The sequence below is a fragment of the Condylostylus longicornis genome, unplaced genomic scaffold (genome assembly GCF_029603195.1).
Source record: "Condylostylus longicornis isolate FDR11 unplaced genomic scaffold, ASM2960319v2 ptg000083l, whole genome shotgun sequence".
Lineage (NCBI taxonomy): Eukaryota > Metazoa > Arthropoda > Insecta > Diptera > Dolichopodidae > Condylostylus > Condylostylus longicornis.
This window is the reverse complement of record NW_026578051.1, coordinates 1,743,623-1,767,753: the sequence shown is the minus strand read 5'-3', so window position 1 is coordinate 1,767,753 and position 24,131 is coordinate 1,743,623. Positions and strand designations below refer to the sequence as shown.

The 24,131-nt window shown below is 23.2% G+C and overlaps 1 protein-coding gene across 8 annotated transcripts in view; it reads left to right on the top strand.

The window, feature by feature from the left end:
* The window catches only part of LOC129613331 (protein enabled), a 139,796-nt gene that overhangs the window by 93,124 nt on the left and 22,541 nt on the right, over positions 1 to 24,131 (top strand). For all 8 annotated transcript variants that reach the window (XM_055527339.1, XM_055527336.1, XM_055527334.1 and 5 more), the window contains one exon: positions 7,218 to 8,033. In XM_055527339.1, the coding sequence (XP_055383314.1) occupies positions 8,029 to 8,033 (5 nt within the window). In that variant the 5' untranslated portion in view covers positions 7,218 to 8,028. The remainder of the gene's footprint in view (positions 1 to 7,217; positions 8,034 to 24,131) is intronic.

Below are 24,131 nucleotides of genomic sequence, written 5' to 3'. Positions count from 1 at the left end.
AGGTTTCCATTTTTAAAATAAAGAAGAGCACATTTTGTCTCGATTTAGATGACAAAAGGATTTATTTTCCTTGTAAATTTTTTTATGTCCTTACTTTTCTTAACTTAAAATTATCTAGTTCTCAAATTTATGTACGTCTTTACTTTTTCAGAAAACAAAGTGTTTAAGTTTGAATTGAATGATTATTTTTGCTCGTAAGCGTTAAATATTTGACGTAAGTGGTGATTACGTTACAAAAGAGTATACTTTTGTATTTTATTCTATTTTAAATTATTCAATATATGTTCCGAATGAATTTCTGGAGAAGGATTTAAAAATCAATTGTTGAAATTTAAAGTAGCGCTCAAAATTTATTGAATCATCACTTAATTTTAGTCCGAATTAGTTTTCTTTATTGCTCTAGAACAATAAAAGATTGTTTAACCCTTAACAACAAAACACTCACTTAACTTTCTCAGTTAGTCTGTCTTTTAGCAGGTAAGGGTTAAACTTGAATTGCACTTTAGTTGAAAACAGTGAAAATCAAATTATATTTATCAGTTTTTTGATCAGTTTTAGTGATTCCAATATTTCTGTCAAATTTTAAATTTTTGGTCTAAATTTCGAAGAACCGAAAATTATCGAACTTTTTCGGTTTTGTATGTAAGTAAGCAGGTAGATGCAATTACTTATTGTTAAAATTAAATTTGTTTTTTCTTATAAAAATTCTTAACATGTAGGAAAGAAATAAAATTAAAAGGATTTCTTTGTTATTATTTTTTATTATAATTTTCCAAAATGCATTTCTCTATTCTCTTATATTTACGAACCTATGTAATTCACAATGATGTACAACTGTTATTTATATCCTTTAATCCTATATATATGTAAAATTGTAATAAAATGTATTGTTCTTTATATGAGTATACACAGGGCCGGTTCTAGCTTGTTTAGCGCCCTAAGCGGTTTGCAAAACGAGCGCAAAAAAAATTGAGAAAAAATTTTTTATTTTTTTTTTAAATTTAGTTTTTTTTTAAGTTTTTCACCCGGTGCCCCGGTTTTCTGAAGCCTATTGCAAATGCTTACTTTGCATATATGGTAAATCCGGCGCTGTACATTTGTTTTTAGGCATATATTGTATCATAAGGAAAGGATATACGAGAATATTATGTAGATTTTCTTCAAAGATGATTTCTAAGAAAATTTCATTTTTCTTTTTTTTTTTTCTCCTCCTACTACACTTTGTTTTTTCCTTTTGTGTTTGTTTTTTCTCTTTCCTATAATTTTTCATATTATAAGAACCAAGTCATTGCTAAGTATTTCAGAGAGAGAGAGATGAATGTACTAACTCAAGGAGATTTACTTACATAAGAAGGTTGAGAAAATATTTAACGTTTTTTTGTTTTTTTTTTTTGGTTTTTCTATTTTTAAATTGGTGGTTTAACTTTATTCCCGCAAATAAAATGAAAATTGAAAAGAAATTCAATTATAGATTAAAACAAGAGAAAACAAAAAAAAACTCTTTCTTGTACAAGAGGTTTAAATTTGTTTTTTTCTAAATTTTAATTATCGCGCTGAATTAAAATTGAGTGGTTTTTCCATGTTTTATTGCGGTTATAGAAAGTTTTTTTCTTTTATTTTTGAAGAAAATTGAAAGGTTTTTGTTCTTCTTCTTTAACTCTTTTTTTTTGTAATGAAAAAATTTCTAATTTTAATTTTTCAAGAGAATAAGGAAAACTACTCGTAAAAATAAAATTTATGGGTTTTCAATTGTAATGACAGCGCGATTTATTTATTTTTTGTTCTGTGCAACCTTGATTGGTTAATTGGTGTTATGCCGTTATGGTGCTCATTTTATACCTTTATGTATGTAAGCGTTATTTAAATGGAAGAGTATTGTTAAAAATATTTTCTCTCTTTTTGACAACTTCACCGATATTTTTTTAACCGTTTTAGTTGACGTAATTGGTTGCTATTCAAAAATTTTGTAATTTTTTTAATAAAATCAATTTCAAAATTTTTCAATAATATTCCCATTACTTCAAGTCAGGCAACTAATAGAATATTTGGTGTATATTCATAATATCGAATCGTTTTACTGTCCTCATGGAAATAATTACTATTATAGCACTATTATTAATAATATTTTTATTATATTTACTTTCAGTATTGAGAAATCTCATTTATTCACTTAAATTTTTATTTACTTTTTAAAATTTCCATATTTCTACTCAAAATATTTTTTCATTTTTAACTAAATTATTTTTGTATACTGTCATGTTTTGAAAAATAACTTAAATTACTAAAATTCCTAGTCATTACTGGTAAGTACGTACCCCGTATATTAATGTACTTTAAGAATTTCATTACCACTTGTTTCCTTCTTAATATTAATGAAATTTCGGATTTTTTTTTCTTAACCACTTGTGTCTTTTCTTACTTTTTTTTCTAATAATTTTAAATAAAATATCACATAGCAATTATTCTCGGCTACTCTTATAAAATTCCTAGTATACAACTTAATAAAAATATTTTAAAAACAAAAACATTGTAGAGAAACTATTTAAGTAAAGAAAGGAAGAAAGAAAAAGATAGAAAAATTAACTTGTTCAAACTTTTTAAAAAAATTCAATTAAATTTTATTATTGGCTCTTTTCACTTCTCTCTTCACTTCTTCTTTTCCTTACTATATGTACAAGTACAATATTTATGTTTTCGGTAAGAAGAAAGAACAAGAGCAAAAAATAAGTTTCAAAATTTCTCTAGCAAATTCCATCTCTTTTCTACTTCCGAAACTACAATGTGTATATGAGTAGATATTTTGTTTATTTCCTTATTTTAATATTTAAGTATATAGCTATGGTGGCAAGATTGTGACCTAAAAATTAATATCATCTGCAACTCCTCCATCCCTAAGAAATAATATTATACAAAAATACAAACATGAATGTATATGGGTCAAAATTTAAAAGTTTGCACAAATGAATTTTTTTTTTTCCAAATTATTTTTTTAGAATTTTTTATTAAAATAATTTTTTTATAGTTGCCTAATATATAATGTACAATCTCCTCAAGTGGTCCGGAGGTTTTGTAAATATTTTAGAAATTATAACCAAAAAAGTAAGCTCAGGTTTAAATTTAGTTCAACTACGTTACCGATAAAAATATCTTAAATTTTTCGATCTCTTCAATGGAAATTATTATTTTCATATTTTACTCTCATTTGTAATTAAAGTTATAAATAAATTTATTCTGTAATATTGAAAAATCATTTTTATAAAAAAATAAATTATAAGTTATTTCAACTGTGTTACTAATTTTAAATTTAAAGTTTTTATTTTTAAAATAAAACTATTTAATAGTTTTTTTCTTGCAGGAATTTTTACATAACTGCTTTAGAAATTAATTTTTTATTCTAAAAATGTCCATAACAAAAAAATTAAGAGCTTAAATTTGAAGAAAAAAGTTTAAAACAATATTTTTTTTTTGATTTTTTTTGTGACAAAACAGTAACGCAGTGGAAAATATAGTAACACTGTTGAAAAACTTGATTCAGTCTTCAGTATATTAACAAAAAAAATTAAAACAAAAACAGTAAATTTCATGCTGTTGTTTAATATGCTAAGATATTAACTTTTTTCCTCTCGATGAAGTTGTATATATTCGGTTAAGTTTTTCATTTGCATTTTTAACAATATACATATTTAAAATATAAATAGATAGTGGCATTTTGTATAATAATCAATAAAATATGTTATCGCCTATTTGTATGTAAAATTATTAAGAATTTATTCACCAACTTAGAGTAAACTGCCTTAAAAATCAACTTTCTTACCATGTCTTCAGTAGTGTTACTTAAATTTAGTAACACAGTTGAACAGTAACGCAGTAGAATATTTTAAAATAAAAAGTATATTAACATAAAACTACAACATATTTTTGCATTTTAAAGTATACAGTTGGTTAGTTTACTTGGTTTGCTTAATAATATGCCACTTTTTTGAATTTTTAAAAAAAATATTTAAACAAAAACCACGTAACACAGTTGAAAAAAGCGTTTTACATTCACGGCAAAAAAAATTCAAACTATCTCCAGCGATGTGTTTGGAACAACATTCACCACCAGCCCGAACAGACTTATTGCGTATTCTTTAAAACAAATAATGATGCCAAAATATTTAAAAAAATGATTAATTTTAAAAAATTTTATGATGTAACATAGTTGAAGTAACGCAGTTGAACAATTCTAGTGACACACTTTTTTTCTGTTAAAATTACATTAAAATAAATTAAAACTTAAAAACTAATTTTTGATTTTTATTTAAAAATAATGAAATAATTTTGCAATGTAATTTAAAATATATCCTTCTGTGGGGGAAGTTCATGAAAATTTAAATTGAAAATTAAAAATGTGGTCTGTGACAAGTTTCATTTATATGAAAACAGAAAACGCGCTCCGACAATTTTCCAAAATTTTCCAAAAATACTTACTTTTGCAATCTAAAAATTTTTTTTATTTAAAATTAAAGATTTTATAATTTTTATTTTATTAATTAAAATTTGATTTATTTTCTAAAAAAGTATTTATTTAAGCTTACTTTTTTGTGACGCAAATGTGCTAACTTTTAAATTTTCACCCATATATATATATGTTTGTGAAAGGCAAATCTAATATTTAAAATCAAAAAAAGAATGGTAAGAGGAAAAGAGAAACAATTACGATAAAAATCATAATAAGAAAAGAAAAAAATCACAAATACAAAAATTTATCGTAACGAAATTTAAGCACGTCTAGAAAAATACTTTAAAGAGTTTCGAAAAATAAAAGTAGAATTAAATGAAAATAATCAAGAAGAGAGAGAAAAAGCAAAAAAAAAAGAAAATAAAATAATATAAAAGCTCTCCCTAAAAATTTCAATTGTTATACAAGAAGTTTTTAAAGAATTCAACCAAAATTTCATCAAAAACAAAAAATAATCGAAAAATGTCAAAGTTATAAAATATAAAATTTTATTTTCCGGAAGTACAACTTGAAAATAAACTACATGTAAATTAAATTTATATAACAAAATTATTAAGTACGAGAATACTCATAATGAGCTGAATTATTGATTATTGAAATAGAGGATAGTATTTATAAATTATGATTATTGGCTCTTGTATAATTGAGAACATTATTGCCCCCTAATAATACCCCGTCCCTTCGAATAACAAGCAAAAATTTTAAATATCCAGACGCAAATTCATTTCTCTTTATTTATTTTCATTCCATAATACTCATTTTAAAAAGCGAATAAATGAGTAAACAGTTGCTGTTGTTTACAAGTCTCAATACAGCAATAGTCAACAATACAATTCTCTGTAATTTTCTCAATAACTGTTAACGTTTTATATTATATTGAGTGAATTTTGGGAAATATTCGGGAAATTATGCTAGTTGTCATCATAATTAATTTTATTCATTTTTATTTATTACAAAATTAATTGTTGCGTTTGTTTTTTAATAAAATTTTTGGGATGTTATTAAAATATTTGCATTTTTCTAATGATATTCAATTAATTAATTATTGATAATTTGATTAAATTTCATGATATATGTGTTGTATGTGTTTTTTTTTTCAAATATAAAGAAATGAAAGCAATATTATTAATGTCTTTACATTTTCTATATTTTCTGCTTCGTAAATAATCTCTCTATCTTATTTTGAATCAAACTGTAAAAAAATAAAAAATTTTTATATAAAATTTTCAAATATACAAAAATAAAAATCCAGGACCTCATAATATTCCATTTTTGCTATACAAACTTATTCACATATTTATAAATTTCTATATACGAGTATATACATATATATAATAATTTAATATAAATTCAAGGATGGGAAAATAAATGTGGGACAAAAGACATTTATTATTATTATTTTTCCTTTTTTTTTAATACATATAGAGAAGTATTTAACTGTATTGCCAATATATTTTTGAAATTTTCTGCATATACGAGTATATAAGCATATATTTGTTTCTTTAATAAGTATATATATTATGTATATATATATTAAGTCAAGCATTTCTTGAATTTTAATAATTTTCAATCTTCTTTGAACAAGACCTTATTTATTTTTTCTTTATTTATTTTTTTTTTTAATATCATAAGCATGTGAATGTCTGATTACAAGCAATAAGAATAATAAGAATGTATTTTTTTTTTCAAAAATCTTCTATATATTGACAATTTTTAGTACCTTGTACAATAATGTAATAAGAACTTCTTATTACCCCATTATCTTAAATATATCAAAGTTCCCTAATCAAATATCTAAATATTAAAATATAAAAGAGATAAAGAGATATGTATATATATATATATATATATATATACATGCATACATGTATATATATATATATATATATGTATATATGTATACATATATATATACACATATATATATATATATATATATATATATATATATATGTATATATATGTTTATATATATTTAATATATATATATATATATATAATGTTTCAAGAGACGTACTCCTATTGAATTATAAATTAAATTTAAATTGAATATTATACGTAATTGAATAATATACACGTTATGTTGTGGTAGCAATAAATTAAGAGTTAAATTAGATCAATTTTGGATCAAGAGAAAATAGAAGATGGGAGAAAAGAGGATGATTTTTTTTTTTTTGAAAAAAATTATGTCAACAAATTGAATAGGAATTTTTTATCACTTTACTTTACGAAAACAAAAAAAAAATCAACAAATTAGGAAGAAAATAAATTATGAGAAGTGCGAGAATTGAGTGAAAGAAATTTTTGTTTTTCTTGTAGTTCAGAGTGTTGCTGAAATAAAGAATTTTATTGTAGTTTGTTTCCTCATATTAATCTTTGATTGTGAGTTGATCTTGATCTTATTTTTGATTAATTGCAAAAATTTATCTAATAAAGCTCGTTTCGATTTATTATTATTATTTTTGAGTTAAATTTTTTAAACTATTCGCTCAATAAAATTAAAAATTTAGATCACTAATTACTCTTTAAAATGAAATTTCCCGTTCATTTTTATTCTCAAATTTCAAGTGAATTAAAAAACAATGTTGCCATGTTAGAAAATGTTTCATTACCTTATCAATATTTTTACTAATAAATATATTAATAGTTTCAAAATTTTTTTAATTTATTTTAATTTTTTTAATTAATTTATAAAATTTTTTTTTTTCAATTTCAGAAATTAACGTAGACTGAAGCCAAAACATCCAATTAAACAAAACATCGTTCAAAAACAAAACAAAAACAAGGAAATCAACTTAAATGAAAACTACATTTTACATAAAATAACATTTGTTTTTCGCAATTACATATATAGTATAATAAAAACGTCACTCAAATAAATCGTATAAAATAGTTATACAAAAAGCGTAAATTGTATACCGATTAAAACTATTATACAACAAAATAATATAAGAATAAATAAAAATCAACCAAATAAATACAAAATAATCAATTTTTTTTTTAATTTTTGAAAACGGAAATTCCCTTTAACGCGAAAAACAAAATAAAATAATTAAAATTGTATAATATTTAATAATATTTTATAAAATATGGCAAATATATTTAAAATATATAACAATAAAATAAATTTATAAGTCTGATTAACACAAAAAAGAGAAAAAATATAAATAAAATTTAAACCGTATAACAAGAATTAAAAAATTAAAATACCAACAACAAATTTTTATAAATAATCTCAGTTGATAAAACAAAAACAACAAAAAAAAAAGAATAAGTGAAATTTTTTTTACATGTAGTAAAATTTTTTTTGTTCTCCTTTTTTTTTTCTTTGCAAAAAAATTATTATTTCTTTTTTTATTTTAATAAACACAACAAACAAAGAAAGAAAGAAATTTTAATAACAAAACAAAAAAGTATAACAAAAATCGCTTTTGTTTTTTTTTTTTGTATAAAACTTAATCCTGGAATAAAAGGCAACTTAAAAACACCAAAAACACCAAAAACAAAAAAAAATTATAACAGAAAATATGAGGTAAGTGAAAGTAAAATTTGAATTTTTTGTTATATAAATTATATTTATAATAAAAATTATTTAAGCTGCTCTCTAAACCGATAATATACTCTCTTTTATGTATATATATATATACTCATATATATATACATACATATATAAATTTAAATATAAATTATGAGGTTTTTTGTAAAAAAATTGCATAATCTCTGATTTTCATTTCATTAAATTTTTGTTTTTTTTTTTTAATAAAATAAAATTTTATATACAGCGTGTCCTGAAAAATTATGAGAATTACTTGTGAGAATAATGAGTAATAAATGTGAGAATAAATTGAAAAATTGCTTAGAATAAATTGTTTTATTTTGAGTGAGAATAACTAGTTGAGTTTGTGGATTAGTCACTCTTAAATCACTCAATTTATTTTTGAGAAGAATGAATATTTTGTAATGTTAAATAATTTTTAATTATTATATAATATTTTTAAAATTATTTATGTAATGGTAGGATGAATTTTATTGTTTTGAGTAAAACAAAAAAAAAATATGAAGAAAATGTTCTTGTTGAAAAAACTTAGAGATTCGAAGTGCAAAAAATGATGTCAAAAAGTCCTATATATATTATTTTAATCGTAACTGGTAGATTGAGTCACATATAAATTGAAAAGCGATTATGAAAAATAAATATAAGGATGGTCTCACTCGTGAGGTTCCGCTCCTTTTACTGCCCAGGCTTCGGGAAAAATTTAACCTCCCTTCTAAGTGATAGAAGAAACTTGGACGGCAAGTTTATAAAATTAACAGCTTGTTGTTGGTGAAGGACCTGTGTTTTGTCGAATACAGGGATATTCGGGCCAAGAACCAAATTGAGAACAAATTTCTTCGTGTCCATGGGGATGTACTGCAGCCATTGGCAAGTGTGTGCAGTTAAACCTTGAAAGAAGCTATCGGGAACAGAGAATATTGATCATGTCGGATAGTTAACGTAGACTACCATTAAAGCCCTGATTTCGTTTTCAGTATCCTCCGGGATATTATGGGGCTGCTTTAAGAGGCTCAACAAATTAGATATCATACTATGCTGAGTACCTTGACATGCGGGTATTTAAAGAACTGAAGAGCACGACACATTGTCGAGAAAAATGTTCTTCTTGGTACGTCTCTACTTTTTAAATCAACATAATATAATAATTATATTGAATTATAATATTGTGGCAATACTGTTATACTCTCGTGTTCATTTAATATTCACATTTATGTAGTAGTAGAATTAAAATGTACGATATTGTTACGCATTCATATACTCATATTTATGCACTCATTCCTCTATGATTATAACAGTATTTAATAAAAATTATGCGCCTCAACTTTTTTATTATAATTTTTTGTTTGTTAGTTTATGCAAGATAGTGTTATGTATTTATATAAATTTTGAATTCCACGAGAGTACCCTGTCACATATTTTCTATATCTATATAATTATTTAAATTGACAAAGAAATTATTAAAATTTCTTTTATAATTTTTAATAATTTATAGGAAGCTCATTCAGTTTTAAATCTTTGTTATTCAAAAAAATTTCGAATACCGAATAAATCAATTTCACTATTGTGCAGCCATTAAACTATAATTTTAAAGTTTAAACATAAATAAAAAGTAAATTTTTTTAAATATAAAATCGCATTTCATATGGAAATTTTATGCAATTTTTGAATTTTAATAAAAAAAATTATAAACGTTTTTATAAATTTTTTTTTAATTTTTTTTTTCTTCTTTGCCGTTTATCACAGTGACATTTTTCATAAAAGTTCATAAATTAAAGCTGCATGTATAACACTTCTTTTCATTTTTTTTTAATATTTTCATAATAAAAAAATTGAAATATTTTTTTTTCGCATTTAGTATTTAAAATATATTCATATATACTTATAGTACTATGTCCTATGTATCCGATAAATACAGTGCCGGATCTACCATATATGTAAAGTAAGCATTTTAAAAGCACGCCGCTAAACAAAACAGAGGCGTCAAGTTAAAGAGAAGAAATTAAATTTTATAGAATAAAAAATGTTTTAAATTTTTTGGTAAAATTTTTATTTCATTTCTATTTACAGTGAAATTAACTTGACAACATGTACATAGACAAAAACATTGTAAAACAAAAAGCTGAAATTTTTGAAAAATCTGTGACTTATCTTGAATTCAGTGAGATAAAGTTACAAAAAAATATTGACTATTACACGGAATGTGCAAGTTTTCTTGCATATTATTCATTGCTTAAAAAAGGGGGAGGGGTGGCGCATTTTCTCGAAACTGTGTAGGGCGCCGAAAAAATTAGAATCGCACCAGCATACATACATACATGCAAATTAATATTAAAGTTATAATATTAAAGAGATCAAATATATTATGTTGACTTTATTCCATTTTGCATGTAAATTGATCGTTTGTTTTTGAATACATTAAAAAAAAAAGCCAATCTAAAATTTTTTTTTTCGTATTAAAATTGTTGCGAACATAAAGAGCATAAAACGCTTTTTAACTAAAACTTTTTTATTCTATTTTACTTTTTGTCTATAGAAAATTATTTATTAAATCAAAATAGAAATAGAAAAAAGAAAAACAAATAATACTTTATTAACAACAACTCTTTTGTGTGATAAACGTGTTATTTAAATTTCTGATGGGTGCGTTTTCTGTTCGTTTTTGATGAAAATGATAACAAACAGCAACAAAAAACAAAAATAACAGCTACAACAACACAATTTGAATGAATCAAAATGAAAATTTCAAAAAAAATATTGGGAGTCTGGCTACCTTAACGTCTATTATAATAAAAACAAACAAAGATTTTAAATATTAACCATGATTTATCTTTATAAATACTTTGTTTTATTTTATTCTAGAATCACAAAAATTAGGAAAAACAAGAAAAAATCTAAATTGGGGTCATTGAAAAAAGGTTTCAATTTTCCAATTTTAATTTAAAGAACAAAGAACATAGAAAAAATATAGAAAAAATTTAAAGTAGGAAATTTTTTAATTTTAAAATATTAAAATTTATGAAAAAAACTGTTATATATACAGGGTTTTTGATATAACATTTCAAATAATTTCGGAGATGATTCTTTGATCAATATCCAGCAAAAAATCGTTTGCATGGAGGTGTACAAATATACTCGTTTTCGAGCTACAGTCTGTTGAAAAAAATCTGTCCCAGATTTTTTCTTCATATAAATAAATGCTAATAACTTAGAAGCCGTATAATATAGAATAACCGTTAGCCACATGTTTTAAAGATAATTGGTAAATCTTTATTTTTGTCCTTATAATCAATTATATCAGACCTTTAGTATCGAGAAAAAGCTCCCTAAAATGAGAATTTCGAATATTTTTTTTAAAAGAACGAAATTTCTCGGAAAATTTTTGTTATTATTACTTACTATTGTTATTATTAGTATTAGTAGTAAAAGTCTTCCAGACAATATTTTTTTCAGTCTTTCATAGTATTGCCAGTAACATGTGTTACCCGCACTCTCCCCATACATTTTTTAACTGGGAATTAAAGAATCATGACTGAAATTATTTGCGACTTTATCCAAAACACCTTGTATATACGAGTATGTATTATGTTTATATAATATAAAAATGGAAATTTATATCTTTTGTGATTTGACATTTTGATTGTTAATGAACTGAAAAATTTTGTTCTAAGTATAACAAAATATATGAAAACAATTATTAAATATCTTAATTAATATTAAGGTTTTACTATATGGGTTTCTTTTATGCTATTTTAAGATTTTTCATTGATACTTCTATAAAATGTTTTAATTATATTCGGAATATTCTCGAATTCCATAAAAAAATTATACTTAAAAGTTAAGATAAAAAAGCAAAAATTTGTTCAAAGTTCATCAAATTAAATTTGAAATCTTAAACACAGTATTAACTTTGGTGGTTATTTTATTTTTTTATTGTGTTTAATTCCCACGCTTTATATTTTGTTAATGAAAAATTTAATATGAAAAATGTTAATGAAAATATTTTTTTTTTAAACAGTAGCATTTTGAATATTTTTATTTTACAGCTACTGAAATGTAGTTTAAAAGAAAACACAATATTCACACCCAAAACCGCATAGGCGATTTTAATTTCATTATTAGAGAAAATTATTGAGCTTAAACATAAATCTCTACTTTTTAAAACTGTGATGAGTGGTTGTCATCACTCACTAAATTCAGTTTTAGGAAATTATTCTCTAACTTATAAAATTCAATATCTCTTTATTTTATTTTAAATTATGTGTGAAAAATAATAATGTTTTGTGATCTATATTAAAGAGAGTGTGGAATACGAAATTTTTTTAATAAAATTAAATAAAATTTTCCGGAACATAATAGAGTTGAAATTGAAATTAAAATATTATGGGAGAATATTAGAATCTCATTCTCTTGTAAATTGTATTTGAAGAACACTTATGTTATTGAATTTACAGTATAAAATTAGTTCCAGTACAGTTATCAATACATTTCTCTCTCATATCATTGTCGCGTGAGCTGCACTGTCATACAATATCAAATATAAATTTGAAATTAAAACAAATTATAAATTAAAATTAAATATTTTTAAAATTTTATTGTTAAATTTAGATTTTACTAATAATTCACAATTACATTTCGAAATTTGAACTGTTATACTTTGGGATTTATCAGTAGAATGAGTAAATTGTAAATGAGATAATTTTTGAAATTATGACATTCCCCTCTCAAATACTCAAATTGAGTGTAATATTTCAATGTTAAAAAAAATAACCTATCAATGTCAGAAAAACAATTTTTTTTTTTTGGTCCTCTACGATTTTGCATAGTGAACTTCCCATTGTCTTAAATCATAAACTATGAAATTGCTTTTATTCTCTATAAATCACATACATTTAAACATTTTCTATTCTATTATGAAATTTAATAAAAACTCATTGATAATAGCAATAAAAAATTAAAAAGGTACGGCAGTTAAAGTCAATTGTTATTAAAAGTTTATTTTACTTTTTCTTTTGTATTTTTGTTTTTCAGAGTTTCTGTATTAAATTTAGCTGAACGAAGGTTAAATCAATTAAAAAAATGTATAACAAAACAAAGTTGTAGAGAGTTTTAAAGGGAAATTTTTGTTTTTTTTTTTCACTTTTCTGTTATTTTTTTTTTATAATTAACAATAAAAAAAATGAAGAAGTACAAGGTAAAATTTTGCACTATTTTTTTTTTTTTTTTGTAAATCATTTTGCGTGATTTTAAAAGTTGACAACGTGTTTATTAGCAGCGTTTTTAGAGAAATTATATTTTATGTTAGTTTCTGAAAAAATTTTAATTAGCAAAAATTTCAAAATAATAATGGGAAATTTTCTCAAATTTTGTTAATTTACATTGTTTGTATATGGGATGAGGAGAGCTGAAATTTAATTTATTGTAATTCTTGGAAGCCATTAAAGATTATTTAAATAAATTTTATCAATTTTAGGAAAACTGTTATTTTATCTAAAATATCTGATGATAGTTTCTTGAACTTTTATAAAATTAAAATGTTATAGTACTTATAATTAATTTGTCAAAAATGAACGGTAAATTTATGTAAAATTGAATTATTTGATAATTAAAATTTTATGGGAAATTTTCTCACACAGAGATTTGCAAAATTTTTAAAATTCTTTACGTTGAAAAAAAAATTCCCAGAAAGTGGAACAAAATAACGTAATTACATTTTGGTCCAATTCAAAGGTAGCATTGATACTGAGAGTTTAAATGAAAAGCATATGGGATTTTTTGTTTGTGGATTTTTTGATGCGACAAAATCTACAAATATTTCTTTGAATTTCAATGAGCTCATTTAGGCTCATGATTTATATTTGATGTGTAAGTGTAGCAATCCCTAATTGAACTTGGAAGTATTGATTTCCCTTTCAAATTAGGGTAATTTTATTTAAGAATTTGCTTAGTATGTTTTAATTATTAATTGTATATTGTTTCAAATTTAACGTTATAGCTATGTTATTGAAAATTGTAAGAGAAATTTTTACATATTTTCATTTTATTCCTCCCCTAAATCTGGGTAAATTTTTGCATCATAGAAAATTAATGCTTAACAAAATTTTTCATTAATTATTTTTAATCAAATATCAATTCAAATTTGTATATATCATCGATTACCTTGTTACAATTTCCAAAATGCGGCACAAAAAATACAAGTTTCATTCTTTAATTACTTTAATTAAATAAATATACATTTAACAGAAATTAATGGGATGATGTATACGAGTACTTAATAAAATTTTTATATATATAAGTAATAAAATATCAATACACGTTACTTTAACATACATTTGTACTCATTCCTCAGTATTTATTTTATTTTTTAATGAAATTCAATACATACATAAACACATATATAAATATACTCTTATTTCTGTATGAAACAACTTATTTGCAATTAGATTTTATAACTACAAGTATACATATGGCATGTAAATACATACATATGTGGGTATATAAATTGCATAATACTTAATCACATTTTTTTTTTAACATTTTCTATATAGCTGTATATATACTCGTGTATATACTAACTGCATATAATTTAGAAGATTAATAATAATGCCTGTAATTTATTACATAATAATAATATAGGCTAGTCTTTTGCCCTGAAATTTTTTTTCAGTTTTTTAATTTTTCTCTTTTTCTTCAAGACCTAATTTTTCTAATCCCTGTAGTTATGCATATATACAAACTATGTACATATACTCATACATTTTATTTAAATATTTTAATAATTTTAATGATTTTCTATTTTTCTTATATGTTTATATATATATAAACATATATCCATAAACATATATATATATATATATGTTTATGTATATATATATATATATATATATACATATATATATATATATAAACATATATATATATGTATATATATATATATATATATATATATATATATATATGTATATGTATATATATATATATATATACATAAACATATATATATATATATATATATATATATATATACATAAACATATATATATATATATATAAACATATATATATATATATATATATACCGAGGTATATATTCAGAGATATATATACAATGAATATATATATTTAGAAAATTAATGTATATATAGAATGTAACTAAGCATATTGCAAAATAAGTGCATTTATATGCCTAAATATATATTTATGTACTTAGATATATATTAAATATGTTCATATATAAACGTAGGTAATACAATTGGGAATTTAATCATTCTATTACCTTAATTCGCAATATAACAGATCCACATGTACATCAGTACGAAGTGAATTCATTAAATTAAAATGAGAATTTATTTTAAATAATGCACACATTTTTTCTTTTATGGTATATACTATAGCCTGCCCTATACCACTTACTTGTATACCCTAATCAAAAATCATTAAACTTTTACTGTCATTCATTATTATCATCAAGGTCAAATTGATTGCTAAAATATAAAATAATAAAAATTTATTTTTGCATAAAACTTTCCCTTATGTACACATACATAAATACATTAATGCTACATATGCTTACATATTATATATATATATATACATTTCTAACGTACGTACACTCTTGTGTCCATGTACATATGCATGTATATTGCATGTGTACTTACGTAAGAGGAATGTAATTATTTTAAATAAAAAAAAAAGTGTGCTTATATTTTTGCATTTTATATACGTATACATAATTGTGTATATAGACACAAGAATACTTACATAAAATATTTTTATTAAATTTTTTTTTTCTCTCCATATACTTCCTTTAAATTATGGCCTTTGAAATGAGCATAACTGAATGGTATGCAAGTATATATGCAACATAAAGTGAATGGTCGGCTTTTTAACCCTCATTTACTCTTTTCATTTTTATTGTCTCTTCTTTTTTTTATTTTATTGCTGGTTGTATATGTGTTTTGAGTCATCATTATTACCATGATGTTGATAATCATCATCAACAGTTTTTTTTGTTGTTTTTTGTTTCTTTTGTAAATGCGACTTGCAACATTTTACCAACAGTATGAATTTTAAGAAAACTACCCTTCAAAAATGCTTACCATGTTTTTTTTTTATAAATTCGACTTTTATTCCAATTCAATTGTTTTTTTTCCTTCTCTTCGTTTTGTTTTGTTGTCGTTGTTGTTTTCATATTTTTTTTCCTTTTTGTTTTTTTTTGCATTAAAAATGCGACGTTGCTGTTTTATTTTTTTCCTGTTTTATATTTTCCTTTTATTCCGCTGATGTTCTTCTGTTCCTTATTTTTTCATTTATTTTTTTAGTATTGTTGTGTGTGTTTTTGCAAGTATTTTTTTTTTTCATTTCTTTACTATGACTATACCATTTTCCGTCTCAGTTTTATTTTTTTTTATTTTATTGCATTTTTCTGTAACAATTCTACATTTGAAGTTTTAAAGATTTTTTTTTTCTCATCTTTATAATTTTTAGGTTTGTCTCTTTTATTTTTTGTTTATCATTGTCGGCGGCATCGCCTTAGATGCAGGGAAAAAAAGTAGAAAAACGCTAGCTATATGCAAATTCTTGCTTTTATATGTCATTTTGTAAAATTTTTCTAAAAAATAAAAAAAAATGGAAAAAGGAAGGAAGCAACAATAGAAATGAAATGAAAAATCAGATTTAGTAAAAAGTTTTCGTTTCATATTCGGAAATTACGTATGTATATTAATTCGTACAATGCTAAATGTCCCGATGATTCTCTCGTTTTTAGTTTCAATTCGAAATTTGTTTTAAGATTTCTTTATAAGTCAACAATCATATCAAGTTAAACACACGCTTTCCCGTCTGATTATCGAAGTTGGGCAACGTTGAGTGCAATTTGTACCCCTATATAGGATATATGTAGTTAAATACGTACTTATTATTAAAATTTTATTTAAAATCTAATTAAATTTTTTCTCATTAAAACAGCTGTAAATTATATTTATTTATGCAATACTTATATTGTATATACATACATACGTATATGCAATTTTTGAAAGAGAAGTCGTTGAACTATTACTTTAGAGAATATCTTAAGAAAACCAAAATTTTCCTTAATAATGTAAAAATTTATTTTTGCTAAAAAAATTTCCTTTTAAATTTTCATTAAATAAAAAAAATTTAAATACAAATTTACACACATTATAATAATATAAGTATGTACCAATATATTAACCGCACCCAAAAAACATTAAAAACATGTGTACCTATACTTACAATATTTTATCCTTATAGTATGGAGAAAAGAAAAGTAAAATTTCAAAAAAATTTTGTTTGTTAATTTTTCTATTTTTTTCTCTTTTTATTTCATGCTGCTCTTTTTTGGGGTAAAACTCAAAAATATTTTTTGTTAATAAATAGTTTAATGCTACTGCTGGTGGTGAGTACCGAGTGGTGACAATAATAATGTTGTTCATTACAAAAACTGTCTAGCCCAGTAGATCTTTTTCTTCTTTTAAATATTTTTGCTGAGTATGCAGCTGAATATATGTTACTGATAATATGTACGTCGCACATACATATATACATATGTTTGTATGAATATCCACATATATATAACGAATTGCCATTTTCTTATTTTTTCTCTACTATTCACTAACCCTAATACATGTTTTGTATTCGTCTGCAAACGACTTAATATAATATGAAATCATGTTGTGCGTACAACTGTGTACAAGTAAAATTTATAACAGCAAAAGTAATGGGAATTTTTCTTGTTTTTTTACCAAAAGCATTACTTATTTACATTTTATCCTATTATTCCTTGGAAAATTTTCATTTAAATTTTTCACAGTTTGTACATGTTGTTAATGAGTTACCGACTCAACGTCTCTGTCTCGTTCTCATGAAAATATACATAATATATTGCTGACAGACTGACAGAGGAATAGGAAAAACAGAGAGAGAGAGAGAGAGTAAAAAATATAATAATAAAGAGAGAAAAACACGAAAGGAAAATTAAAAAGAGAGAATTTATTACAAGATTTTATTAGAGTTTTTTAATTTAAGAACAGAAAAAAAACAAATTACATGAACGGAGAGAAGAGATTCCATGACATGACAATTAGAAATTGGGGGTGAATAAAAAATGGTTGCCTTTATAGGTATATATTTATGTATATATTATTTTTTTTTTGACTGGACTGTTGGAACAGGAGCATATTTTGGGTGGTGGTTTGGAGAATTTTCATCATCAGAGTGTTGAGAAAAAAATGAATGAAAAATGTAGAAACTGATGACAGCGCACAGACTATTTTTTTTCATTGCGTATATATATATATATATATATAATATATATATATATATATATATATATATAAATATAACATAAACATATATAACAGATTTAAATATTACATATACAAATGTAGGTAGATAAATATTTTGTATAATTATAAATACCTATTGCTATACGCTCTAGCTACATTGCTTATTATTGCTGTTATCTATTGTCATTTTATTACGTTGCTGTCGTAAATTAACATCTGATATTATTAAAAGAAAAAACGAAAAAATAAAATGTAATTTTTCAACATGTATTTTTCATTGTATATGGTTGTGTATTATTTGTTTATATATACATATAATTTTATCGGTTCTTAATACAAATGTATGTATTTAAATTATTTCAAAATATTTCTACTTGTATATTTTTATGTAAGTTTTAACCCATTTACGATCGTAGATGAGTATATTCATAATAATACCTGGGTCAAATTCGAATTTATGAAGTAAACTTGTCTCATAATAATTGTGCTGTTGAGTAGATCGACAAAACAAGTTGTGGCTAATAGAAAATAAAATGCAAAGATTTTTTAATGAAGATGTCGTGTAAGCAAGAACGGGGAAAATATATAAAATTTTTTTGGAGATTTTGATTCAGATTTTGAATCTGAATCAATCAATCAAAAAATTTAGATTTTCGAGGAGTCGATGAATTTAAAATAAAATTCAAGTAAACTTTTCGAAAATGATGGGCTTTGCATAAATTCGTCACAAAGAGTATTTAATTGTCATGAGTTTTTGCATTTACATGACGACATATTCGTCACAAGTTCAAAAGGAAACTATTATATTACCGCATGAAATGTGACCCACGAGTAAATACAAATTTTAAATAGTGTCCCCGAGAGGGTTAATATAGAAGCAATGTCTATGTGAATATATATTGTACTGTGCTTACTTATGAGAATAAGAATAATTAAAATTTGTGTTTCATATAATAAAGATGTACATATATATATACATACGCACTTTAATATATAGAATAACAGAAATAAATAAGTACATATTTTACAAATAACACGTATCTGTACCATAGATATAGGATATTAGAGTGTAATGTGATTATTACATGAATATATATGAATTTACTCCCATTTATACATATATATTTAGAGTGTATATTAAAATTTATTAAAGTTCTAACTACGAAATTCAATAAAAAGTGCTCACAAAGCCGAGCAAAATTGTAAGGAAGATGAAAAAATTGTGATAACTCAATTTTATCTTTATACAAATTTTTATTTTAAGAAAAGGAAAGGAAAAAAAAGGACGAAATATTATTTTCAACGAAAAAGTTTTATTTTTGGTTTTCTATATTTAAATTTAGTTTTAATGCAATTTTGTTATACTTTATTATTATGAATGTAATTTCTGTACATACACAGTTATGACACGTAAGAGTTCTTGTATTAAATGATTGAGTATAAGAAATTTTTCTTATTTAAGGTAAATAACATGTACAGATAACAATCATAGGTGGTATACAAGATACAACTGTATTTCGTATTCCAAAGAGAAGTGAGTATACGTACCGCATTTTTGTATTTCGTTGTATAGAGAATCATGTAATGAGAATAATATTTGAGAATTAATTAAAATATATGAATTAATTTGAATATAAAAAGCAAAAATAAATGAAATTTTAAAAAATGCATTATTGAAAAAAAAGAAAATTTTATTTTTACATTTTACATACTTACACGTACGCGTGTGTTTTTCAAGGATTTATCGAATAAAACCACTTTAAAGTGTTATGAACTTTTATTTATTTCTCATACATATTGTGGGGATGGCATTTCTATGATAATGGAATTTATGAATATTAAAAAAATAATAATTAAATATTAACACTGTATATGTACATATGTATGTAAAATAGTAATTTGTATATGAATGATAATTTAAAAGTTCAACTTTTCAATATTAAAAGTTTTTATCAATAATATGTAAATGTATAAGAAAAATGGAATGGGGAGAGAAATAATAATTATTGAATGTTCGTACTTAACGATCACTCATACGTAGTAATAATTTAAGGGGGACAAAATATTCGGGATTTAATATTAATTTTTAATCTATAACGTTTAAACAACGTACTTAATTAGGATTAGGAAGTTCCAAATTTTTTATTTCACACTATTTTGAAATCCAAAGTAAGTGGATTCAAATCTTGTTGCAATTTCACTCGATTTCAAATTCTGTATTCATTATTTCACTCGATTTCGAAAATTTTCGAAATCTAGTTCGTATTTCGAAATTTACTGTCAAAGTTCAGTATGAATTACAGTGCCTAAAAATTTTTAAATTTATAAACAAGATATTTTCATTTTCGAAATTACATTTTCGAAAATTTCACTTTATTTAACAAAATTCGGCTGGCAGAACACCATAGTTTTATATTTATTATTGTTTTCTCAAATTATGAACTGAAGAACGCAGTGTATTGTTACAGTTAATGTTAAAAAATAAAATTGCATACTGCAGAGACAGAAATTTAATTAAAAATTTTATTGATAAATATTCAGAAACTCTCAGAAAACGAAAATAATCGTAAATAATTAATTCAAGAATAATGACGCTTTACCAGTTTCCTTATATTGTCATCGTATTTTGGGAAATTTCCCATAATTTCGATTTAGACTCTAAATAAATTAAAAAACATCAAATACTTATAATATAAAGTAAAAATCAAACCCAAAACAAAAAAAAAAAAAAATCGGGAAAAAAATAATTTTCGTATTTAAATTTCAACGAAATGTTAAATGTCCTTTGTAAAGGTCTTCAATAAGAATATTTACCATTATTTAAATAAAGCGAAAAAGTTTATTACATTTGAAATTTTATTATGACTTTGTAATCATAATATGACAGTCTTCCTTTTTTTTTTTTTTAATAAAAAAAAAGTTTATTGTCCTTTGGTGGCTTGTGTTTTATATTTTTTTTTATTACTCTTTTATAACTAACGGAAGAGTATATAGTCACTATTAAAATAAAAAGTTGAAAAATATTTAATTAAAATAATAAAAAAAAGAATTCTCTTATAAATTTAAATAACCTGTCATAATATTCGTCATACGCCGCCACCATTTGTTAATTACTATTATAGGAATTGTGATGTTAGAAAGAGAGTTGAGAATTGATAAATATTAAAATAAGCTGCAATGAAATAAAATTGTCTCTTTAATGAGTACAAAAATTCAAATTGTTCCATTTTACAAAAAATATGAGTAAAATTAATTGAATTTTGAGTTAAAATATAATTTATAATTATAATAATTAGCATTATGAGTTATAAATTTATGAAGACGCCTGGAATAGAATTATAACCGGAAGAATTAATTCATGGAGGCTTAGATTAGCAGTTTGGTTAACGATTTTTGTTCGGAAATCTGAACTGCGTGGTTAAATCAGGGGTGTGATAACAAGTGGTTGTGTGCATCATTGCTACTGTCTCATAATTAGGGACATTGATTTTCAAATTTTCTAAAATTAAAGAATTTCTAATTGACCTTCCTGTTATTTAAAATTTAATGTAAAATTCTAATTTCATTTTACTTACTAATAAGGTGCAAATCTTATTAATTCTTATTAATTTTTTTGTTTTTTCATAAATTCTTAATCACAAACACATTTCTTGTTATTAAAAATATTTTGCATGTAATTTTCACCTATTTTTTTTTTAAAAACTTAACAAAAATTATTTTAACACATGTAAAGTATTTAAAATAATAAAAAAACATAAGACTAGGTGTGCTAATTATCCTAATTTTCTATATATACATACATATATATTCATATTATAGTTAAGTATTAAGTATTACAGAATTGTGTATATGGAAATTTATTAGCAATTAAGGCTCATCCCACACATTAATTTTGAATATATTTTTAATTGAGTTAAAAAACAAAATTACTTGTTTTATTAACAACGTTTTTTTTTATGATTGAAGGAAAAAAATAAAAATTTTAATATTCCTAGATGTATGTATGTATGCGTATATCCTTGTAATATAATTGTGGTATGATCTATATTAAATAGTGTGTGTGTATATAAACTAAAAAAGGATAATATTATTAAATTTAAGTGTGTCACATTGAAAAATTACAATTTTTTCATATTTTCTATTAAAAAGTGGGACACGAAATGAAGTTATATTTGACACGTTCTCATATAATAAGTACGTGGTATGGGGAATTTTTTTTTATAAATTTTAACCTTTAGCAATTTAAAATAGTTTGTATGTATAAGAAATTATGTGTAATTGCTGAATATTGATTAAAAAATAAATTTTAGACTCGTGTTATTTTAAAAATACTTAATTATTAAAATAAATTGTTATTTTGTCACTATTAAAATCATTAAATAAGAACGTGAAATGTAATTTTATTTACATTATCGCTTAATTAACTGTATAAGTAAAAAAAAAATTGATCACAATAATATTTTCGGATCATTTTAATTTTATTGCAAACATGTGCTTTGTAAAACAAAAAAAAACGCACATTTCATGTTTTTTAATGACTTTAATAATGACAAAATAACATGTCTACCGTTTTGTTTCCCTCTACGCCCACGTGTATCCTATAGTACCCAGCATAGTTTCGCCTAATTATGTCTATCCAACTCATTCAGTTCTTCCAAATACTTTCACGCCATAGCAGAGAATACAGAAAAAGAGTTCAGCGTTCCAATGTCCTACTGACTATTCGACATGATTACTATTTTCTTTTTCCCACTCAATATAATGCGCCAGAATATACATTTATTTTGTTAATTACCGCCATAATTTGAAATTGTCAAATTTTACCATAAAATTCTATAAAAATACGGTATATTCTATAATATACATTACTACTTATGATTTGTATGTGCTGAATTACAATCAGTCATTTCGCAATCGGTGGGGGTAGCGCACGATCGGTGGGGGTATTTGATCCTTATACGTGGTCGCTGTACACTGTTGCTCCCCGTTATACAAATCTATAAGTGTTGATTTTAATGTAGTATTACTGCAATTCTTTTAATATCAATATAAGTATTCAGCCGCTAAAGTTATATGATTACTGAATTATGTGCTGAATAACTGCATAATTTCGATTTAAGGGTTATTCTCTTTCTCTTTATAAATTTTATGTTTTCTCTTTTTGTATTTTCTTCTAACATTTTTCTGTCGCTTTAATTATTTTGCTTTATTTTAAAATAAGAGACCAGGCTTATCATTTATTCTCATAATTACAATTGAAATGACCAATATAATATAAATTACTTGGTAATATAATAATAGCGGGTATACTAGAGAGAAATAAACCTCATTAAGTTAATCTGATTATATCGTATGATTTAAATTTTATTATTGTCAAATTGTAAAATTATTTCTTGTTTATTTAAATATTAGAATTTGCTTGATTACACTCATAGCTAATTACTAATTAGTTTATGTAAACAATTTATAACCGCTTATACGAGTATCATGTAAGTTATTATAGTACTAATATAAATTTTGTAATTTATGTGTAGCTAAATTCGTGTACTAAAAAAATAAATGACCTACAATAAATGAAGTCATTAACCTTGAAAACCAAACACATTTGCTCTATGGTCATTATTAAGAAATTTTATGTTTCAAATAACAATGTAATTATCTAATAATATAACATATGCATGTATGTACATACATAAATGTGTATATATATTTATGTTATATATTAAATTACATTAAATATAAAATAATTTATTAAATTTTGGATGTTTTT